At 34.6% G+C, this 8,952-nt stretch overlaps 1 protein-coding gene across 2 annotated transcripts; it reads right to left on the reverse strand.

Annotated features, from left to right (window-relative positions):
• Nucleotides 1–2,180: 2,180 nt before the first annotated feature.
• Nucleotides 2,181–8,405, reverse strand: LOC122595854 (serine/threonine-protein kinase BSK2). 2 transcript variants are annotated; one of them, XM_043768314.1, is made up of 10 exons: nucleotides 8,140–8,405; nucleotides 7,426–7,652; nucleotides 6,227–6,362; nucleotides 5,873–6,006; nucleotides 5,588–5,693; nucleotides 4,107–4,192; nucleotides 3,809–3,997; nucleotides 3,357–3,515; nucleotides 3,079–3,192; nucleotides 2,181–2,597 (listed from the first exon to the last, which is right to left on the reverse strand). In XM_043768314.1, the coding sequence occupies exons 1-10, from the start codon at nucleotides 8,210–8,212 to the stop codon at nucleotides 2,343–2,345; spliced, it is 1,479 nt and encodes a 492-aa protein (XP_043624249.1). In that variant the 5' UTR covers nucleotides 8,213–8,405; the 3' UTR covers nucleotides 2,181–2,342. The 2 variants fall into 2 exon arrangements, with proteins under 2 accessions (XP_043624249.1, XP_043624248.1); XM_043768313.1 differs by having other exon boundaries at nucleotides 7,426–7,661.
• Between the last annotated feature and the right edge of the window lie 547 nt (nucleotides 8,406–8,952).

Consider the following 8,952-nt stretch of genomic DNA (forward strand, 5'->3'; position numbering starts at 1 on the left):
GCGCGAGTAGTTGTGAATAGATCTATTGGGTTTGACACCCCCACCCGAGTTAGTAGCGCTAACTTGATCGACATGATCAACGGGTGTACAATTATTTGATCCATAGTACTTGAGGATGAAAGTACTACGCATGGGGTAACTATATCATCGTTAAGCTTCGGTATTGGGAGCTCAGTTGTATAGTACTATATATATTATGAAAACCTTGTGATCCATAAACTATGTTGATATGATAAACCTATGACTCACCAACTTTATGTTGACGTTTTAGCATGTATTTCTCAGGTAACTAGTATGTTGGATTTTCATTGAGCAAAGTAGGAAACTCGTATGGAATCGTTCAAGAGTCTGGCACTAATTAATAAAAATAAGCTCCTATGTAATTTGAAGTTAATATTACTGTAGAAGTTATGTTTTAAAGAGAATACTATTGTATTTAATAAATAAAAACGACACATTTAGTGGTCGTTCTCTGTACAATTTGTGTTATGATTTCGCTTTAGTCATAACTCGCCAAAAATGATTAGGCGGGGTGTGACAGGGAGGTTAATTCGTCTGAATGCACGATAATTAATAGGGGTAAATTCTGTCTCTTCATACTTGAATCTAGGTATACCCAAGTCAAGCACTTATAGAGAGAATTCATGTGTCCACCTCAAGGCTGAACACAAGACCTTTTATTTGAAGGAATGTCCTTTCAACTACTAAGCCAAAGCTTAAGTACTGGTCAACATTTAATAGGTGTTTTGATGGATGAAGGTGTAGTTTTACCAAATATCTTTCTGATCCAGAAACAGATAGCACTAAGCTTTCCAACAATCACGGTCGACTCTTTATAAAATTTGATTTATGAGTTTCTCGTTATCATCATCATTAGATATCTAGATGTATGCCTATGGCAAACCTTTTTAGGCCAACAAACCCAAATCCAAACGAGTATTTTGTTTAGACGAGGCGACAAACACCTACATTCAGCTCGTGTTTGTTTAAAGATGTGTGAATCATTAACTCCGTCATCAAATTTCAAGCACCTATCATTATGATTGCTAAAATCATCTAAACTTGTAAGTTGAAAATATTAACAATATCATTCTCAATGTAAAGAACTAGGTTATAGTTATATTCTTCACAATTTTCATGGCTAGAAATAAAATGTTGATACGCAAAAAAAAGGATTTAGATAATCTTAGAGGATCAATTGGAGGATGGAAAACCTGCAAAAAAATCACATTCATATGAGTAAAAATATCGTACACAGATCGACAAATAATGATGCCATGAAATGTTGTCGGTTAGACGATAACCTCGACTTATACATGTATGGAAGCTAGATAATGAAACAAGCTTGTAGCCAAAAATTACTAATACATAGAAACTGAGGCAACCCAAGAATTGATGTAAATTTTGTAGTTAATAGGCTTTTTGTCTCGTACATTATAATTTACTAAACTCGAATTTCGTGAGTTAGTTCCAGGTCAGAAGATCTTATTATTTGATTTTAAGTTACGTTCAATATGTAAATATGTAATCATGGGCCATATACATCAGCATTGTAGTAAATGTCCAAAGCAACACGAGTGCAATAACATCGTCAAAAACATTCATTCATTTTGATCAATGATATTAGGATTCAACAATATCATATCGAAGTTTTGGCGTAGATATTAAGCCATCTCGCTCATCATTGACGCTTCCTGACAGTATTTTGCCAGCTTCAAACCCCACTGTTGCAACTAACATTCCTCAAAAACTCTATAACTTCAATTCTGATCTTTATTAGGATAATACTAATCCATTTCTGGGAAACCACAAATGAAAACCACTACAGTTTTCAGAGATTCCACTAAAACTGCAGTACTCACCTCAATGTACATTTTAGTCGGAATGTGTTGCTCTCGATGAATCATCTAAAAAGCCGTTTAAAAAAATGAAAAGAAAAAGTACTAAAGATGAAAGTATGTTTTTATGCTTTATAGTTGATGAAATACTTGTACAAACATTTTACATAAAAAACAAAATACTTGTACAAACGAAGTGGGTAAAAATAACCCAGCAGAACAATGAAATGTTACATCATTGGTTTAAAGATCACAGTTTCGGATCTAGATTGTAGTCTCAAGGTTCTTGTAACTTGTATGCATGTAACCGACCTTGAAACAGTTTAAGAACTACCGACAGTAGATAATAACGAATGGCGTGGAAATAAAATAACTCAGATACTTGTTATTTTGGCATTTTAGAAGTGATTTATACAAAATGCTAATATCGAAAACTGTAGTGTCTAGGACAGAAGGGTGAAGTAGTAACTTCACATAAACATTACCTCATCCAGAGATCCTTAATCACATATTACGCCAGCTGTTCTGCCTCTTCGCCTCAAAGGATGAACCATCATTAAGCATGTCTTGAGCATCCGTTTCCATTCCAAGCTTTGAGAGAGCTAGAGCTTGCATGTAAAAAGCAGTTGGCCACTCAGGTAAGCATACCTGAGCTTGCATGGCATCCCTCAATGCAAGTTCTGGTTGTCCAAGCATCAAGTAGGAAAGGGCCCTCCTCACAAAGATAGTACCCGAAGGGACTGACATCATCGAAACCAACTGCAGTTTAAGACAATGGTCTGGATTAGCATAAAATCCAGGTAGAGTTACAACATTATGTATGTAGACTGTAGATGTTCCAACAAAGAAAAGATTGATTCAGGTTAATATATCTCACTAATGGGTAAAATGGGCAAAAAAAATGTTAACTAAACTGGCAAACAGGCAAAACTCAGCTCAAAATAGTACTTTGAGTGCATAAAACTTAATTTCTTCTTACACGTTAAGTTATTATTGAAACTATTCAACTGTTGTAATCAAATTTAATGCACTATTCATTTATAAAATAACAAAAAGTAGACGAAGTATTAAAAGTCAGCCTCACTCAACCTGTACCATAAAACTCATTACCATATTTTGTAAAATTATGCGATGGTGAACTAAGGTTTCTTCAGTTCCTGGACTTCAATTGCCGAATGATTACAAGGATAGGCAGTACAGGTTTAACATATATGTAACTAACAAAATGAAGAGAAAATACCTTTGAATAGTATTCAATTGAACCATTGAAATCTTTGTCCCTAAAAGCGATATCTCCAAACTTCTTCGTGTTTAGCATATCTTGCACTTGCTGGGTCCATTCTTGAAATGATAGCTTCAAAAACATACCAATAACCCAAACAAATTCAATTACAATGAAAAGAAAAAGGGACACACATGATAAATATCACCATTTGACAAGTCAAATATTAATATGAATGCTACCAGTTGACCCTAAAACTTGGGCATAATGTTAGAACAAATAAGAATTAAGCACACCTCATTTTCAGCCCCCTCTTCATCTCTATATCCTGTTTTTAGCAAAATGTCATGTACTGCAGTAAGGTCCATTCGTGCACATGCCTTGCCAAGAGGAGAAAGTAATGTTGGAACGACGACTGGTGTTTTTGTCAAACCCATTAGCACATGAGATGCAACCTATAGACTCAGAAACCAAGTAAACAGCTATGTCAGCAAAAGCAAAAGTCAAATGTGGTAGAATGGGCGGGTTGGACAATGGTTCAAAAAGAATTTTAAGTTTTGAACCCATTTGACCTGTTCAACCCACTTGAACCGTCCCCCCATAAGCTAAAATATTTGTTTGACCCATTTGATAAATAAAAAGAGTCCATATCAACCAAGCCCTACATAAACAGGTCAAAATCACTAACTGTAAAAAGAATTATGCTGGAACATTGACTTTTCATAAAGAGCAAGGGTTTTACTTTTACCTCCTTCTGCTTTTGAAGGGGTGCCACTGCTGTAAGAAGAAATTTGACGTCAGGGCGATCTCTGCCCTCATATTGAAGACACTTTGAAGCAAGTTCCACCATCACAGTTGCATCTTCATCGGCATACTGTCCTTCTAAAGATGAATCCATCAACAGTAAAACGTTTTTCCCCCGTATTAAATCCAATGCCTGGGGAAAAAAAACAGACAACAAAATGTCTCAATGATAATACATAAGATAACGTTGTATGACAATGAGCTGGGAAATCTGACAGAGAATAAAAGAATGCATGCATTACATGGCTTGGAGGGATATGCTTTCCACTTAAAAGGTCCAGCAGGACAGTTCCATAACTGTAAATCACACTCTCTGGAATTACCCTGCCTGCAACAGGTTAGAACATATGCCATTGACGTTAATACTTACAAGAATAGCATCCGCGCAATTCGCGGCGGTTGATGGTTTCTCAAAAACATTTAAATTCTAGTGTAAATCAAATTTAAATATAACTTATAAACTTTGGTTTGTAGATGAAGATAGGGGTGATGGTGTACAGAATTTGACTTACGGATAAACGGTTTAACGGAGGAGGTTTTCCCCGTTCAGGTTACCTGAAGAGGGCGAGTCTTTGACTCATATGTACACAGTTAACCAGGGTATCTCCATGACCTTTCGAAATCCTTTCACTAGCCACCCCTAAGAGAACCTAAGGAGGTCGGAACCTAAGACCTCGTATAAGAACATTAAGATACCTGACTACAAGGCCACCTTAATGAGTTTGACTTATGGATACTTGTACCATTGGTTGCAGTGATTACTGAAATTCTAAAGACTTAACCAGATTAATATCCCAGATAAAATGGCAGAAGGCAGCTCTACCAAACACTTTGACCACCAAACCACGTAACAATGACTAGGGGAGAGTATCGAACTGGAAGTTACAGACTTACAGCCAAACAATATTCTCGTTTCATCTAGCTAAATTGCCAATCGAAGTTATCCTAATCATTTGTATCAGATCAAATTCTAACTTTTACATGTAAATCCAGTTACTTCTAAATTCTAATACAAAAATAAGCCACTGTTTCTATTTTTTGCATTACCCCTTTTATATTCCTTTTGTTCCTTGTGGGACTAAAGCCAAAAAGCTCTTAGGTTAAGGTCACCTCGATACTACTACAACAATGACCTGTTTGGAACCTAACTAACTTTGAAGCCATGTAAAAGCCAAAAAGCTCTTAGGTTAAGGTCACCTCATATGTAATTTCTATGCCTTCTGAAAAGCCTATTCCTGATCCCCAAGAGGCTATACATACCTTGTATAAGTTGATCAAAGGCAAAGTATAATAAGAAAAATATGTTAATATATACTTTTTGACTTGTGCCTGTGTGAAGTACAAAAGAATGGTAAGGAGGAAAAATTAGTACTTAGGACTTGATGTCTTTTGCATTTTTAAGTTGATCAAAGGCAAAGTATAACAAGAAAAATATGTTAATATATACTTTTTGACTTGTGCCTGTGTGAAGTACAAAAGAATGGTAAGGAGGAAAAATTAGTACTTAGGACTTGATGTCTTTTGCATTTTTAATTAACGACAGATTTAGTTGGAGGTATGAAGAAAAACACTCATTGAAATAAGACTTCGGTTGTTACACATGCAAGACATGTCATAGGACTTTAATAGTGATCAAGCATGTAAATAGAATAGAAGCCAAGTCTTTCAACACAGAAACACATACAGTTCATAGAAGCATATTCCGAATTTCTATTAAGTATACCTGTGCGCAAAAACTCGGGAGGAGTGTAGGCAAGATTAGTGCTGTAGCTCTTCCCATCTCGACTGTTTTTCATCAAACCAAAACTAGATAAACGTGGGTCACCATCCTGTACACAACCACCGGTTAAAGTTTAACAAAGATCAAGCATGACAAGGCTAGGGTTTTCATTATTTTGTCCTGTATAGCTATGCAAAAATAAAGAAAACAAAATGGCATTTCATTAGATTTTAAACATATAGCTTCATTAAATTTTACCAGAAATGAAGGTTGTTATTACACATGTACCTCATCAAAGAGAACCCTATATGCATTCAGATCATGGTAGATTTTTCGATTTTCAGCATTGCAATGATCGAGTGCTTGTGCAATATGGTATGCAACTCTAACACGCATTTCCCATGGCAAAGGCTGTTTATCCCCTATAAAACAATCAGAACCTATTAATCAACAAAGAAATGTCCACATTACAGCTGAAAGATCATACATCATCCAGAACTACATAAAGAAACTAAATATAAATTAAACTTACTAAAAACACACAATTATAAAAATTTGTATCTTGATGTATACATAATAGTCTAAAGCAATAAGACTAAGATAATCAAATAGAATGATTAAAAAAAGAACTTGAAATCATACAGTGAAATAGATGCTTTGAGAGTGTATCGTTGGGCATATACTCAGCCACCAAAAGGCGCTCATCTCCCTCGGCACAACAGCCAATTAGATTCACTAGTCTATTATGCCGAACCTTACCAACTCCAGCAGCTTCTGCCTATAAAAAAATCAATAAAAATACGTATCAATACAAAAACATAAACCACCAAAACAGATCATGGAAAAAACCAAAAACAAAGAAAGCCGGCTAAGTAAACAGTAACCAGAGATCTTCAATGTCGATACAAGGTCCATATTTAAACATCCAAAGTGAGTCATCCTTTGGCTCAAGATTTTTTTTCAGATTGTTAAGTCTTTTATGAGATTTTTACAACTTGGGGTTTATTACCTAATCCTTCTGGATTGTGATATCAATTTGGTATTCCGGATATACAACAACTGGTGTACGCTTAACAATGCAACACCTTCTTTCTGTCTGTGTTTTATTTGTTAATCTTTAAAAATTAATTCAAGTATTTTCTAATTCTACAAAGAAATGTAAAAAAAACATAGAATAAGATTGGTAAATTATGAATCTCTAAGATAGGCCCTCCTGTGGTAAAACAAGCAATTCCTCAAAATGAAGAAACACATACAAGTAAAAGATACAGAATTGTGAAAAAATCAATTCCCAATATATTTTCAACAACCTCATGGAGTGGGTGGGGTATGGCTTTCAGTCAAAGTAACCTTCCAAAAGCTCAAAATAGCAACTTCTTTGGTAAATTTAAAATCACTTCACATAAAAAAAATATCTAAATCACCCGCGGTTTCACTGAAAACAAAAAAATTCAAGTCCAAGATCAATGTTTGCCAAACCTACATCTCTTATACAAACTTTAAGAAACAAAATGTAATCTTAAGCAAATAAAGATTCCATCTAGTTCACTTTAACTTGAAAGGAAATTTAATTAGAAAGGGCTGTCCTTACAAAAAAGCTATCCTATTCCCTAAAGTGGCAACTTTATAAGTAAATACAACTTAATTTATTACACTTTTTTCGTTCAATCAGAAAAGGAAAAAAATTTGAAACTACACAGAAATAATCATATCACTTTCCTACATCACCTTTTCCTTAACAAATCCACAATTATATGTTCCCTACAAGAGCCTAAAGCATACCAAACTGAAAATTGAGAATCATAACAAACAAAACAATCCCAAAAGTTATAAATGCATACCACAAATTGTTGTGGATCAGGCCAAGAAAGCTTCGAGAACCTTTTAATGGCAACAACTTTATTGTTTTTAAGTTTTCCTCTATAAACCACATTTGGCGCTTTCTCTCCGCTTTCGGAAACTATAAGTTCACTACTAAACCCATTTGTCGCAGCTCGAAGCTCAGTAAGCTCAAACTCTTTAAATGTAGGCACTGTTTGTTCTTGATCCTGTTGACCTGTTCCTTGCTCTGCATCACCTTTTTTCCATCAAATTCATAACCCAAAAAACACACAACATATAATTCAAAATCAATACATAAAAATGCCACCAAAAAGGAGCTACAATAACCTAACAAGAATGTGTAAAGTACTTAACTTTGTTACATATAACACTTGTATCTATAGAAAAAATTAAGCCCACATAGTAAAAAAGTGCAGAATGTAACAATAGTCTACAAATTTGTTGCATATTCAAGAAACAAATAAATTGACTAATGGAATCTTGTAATGCATAAAGTACTTAACTTTATTAGATATAAAGCTTGTATCTATAGAATGAAAAAAGACCCACATAATAAAAAGATGTAATAAGTAAAAGTAATGAGTGTCAAGTTACAAAGTTAGCAAATTTGTTACAAGTACAAAAGAATAAGTACATACAGTAAATGTAATGTGTGATGTAGTTAAACTTATTAGATATAAAAAGCTGTATGTATAGTAAAACTTTTGAAGTACCTGGATCTGGTTTGGATTCAGGGACTTGATCTGGGGATTGAACATTGGCAGTTTTGGACTGAAAACAGCCCATTTTTTTTAAGGTCTTATTTTAACATAAACTTTTTATGAGGGAAATAGTTTGTGTGTGAAGTTAGTGTGAGTTTGGTGAATGTAAAACCTAGAAATATTGTTGAAGATGATGTTGTTTGAGTGTGTGTTTTGAGTGTGTGAAATACAGGTGGAGAGAGATGTTTATGATTGGGTGGAAGTGGAAGATGAAAAGAAAGAGAAAGTAGGGGACTGGAGAAGTCACATGATAAGTCTATGATATGAGCACGTGATCAGCACAGGGTCAACTTTTTTGTTGACTCCTTTGGTGTGTATGTTTATTTTCGTAGATAACCGACAATGTTGATGCTAGTAGTAATAAATGATGAGGTTGTCTAATAGGCTGTTAATAGCAGATGGTTATCTGCTGTTTCACCTCACATTTAGGGAGGGGCTAAGTTTTTATTTTATCACCTGAGAAAATTAATGTGAGGGCAGCGGCTGATGTTTGCAGTATATAATATTTTCCCATAAATAATATATGTGTCAAGTGTCGAGTTTATGTTATGGACTAGCCGAGCAACGTTTGGTTTTGTAACTTTGTTTGACGAAACGCGACCAATTTGTTTGAGAAGGAAATTGAATTTGTATGGTTTTTTTACAATCAAAACACTTCGTGCTCGAAAGTTAATCTAAAAATTGTTGATATAGTCTTAGGTCATGTATCTAAAGACTACTTTTCAGCTTGTAAATTTAACTGATTGTCGCAAACAGGTACCCAAT

The sequence above is a fragment of the Erigeron canadensis genome, chromosome 4 (assembly GCF_010389155.1).
Source record: "Erigeron canadensis isolate Cc75 chromosome 4, C_canadensis_v1, whole genome shotgun sequence".
NCBI lineage: Eukaryota > Viridiplantae > Streptophyta > Magnoliopsida > Asterales > Asteraceae > Erigeron > Erigeron canadensis.

What these genes read in the sequence shown, in the direction of transcription:
- LOC122595854 (XM_043768313.1), bottom strand. Translation starts at nt 8,212, where the DNA reads ATGGGCTGTTTTCAGTCCAAAACTGCCAATGTTCAATCCCCAGATCAA. An exon ending in CTGATCCACAACAATTTGTG is followed by an intron (nt 6,363 to 7,425) that starts GTATGCATTTAT and finishes ATTTTTTTATAG; the next exon opens with GCAGAAGCTGCTGGAGTTGG. An exon ending in AAGAGGGGGCTGAAAATGAG is followed by an intron (nt 3,193 to 3,356) that starts GTGTGCTTAATT and finishes ATGTTTTTGAAG; the next exon opens with CTATCATTTCAAGAATGGAC.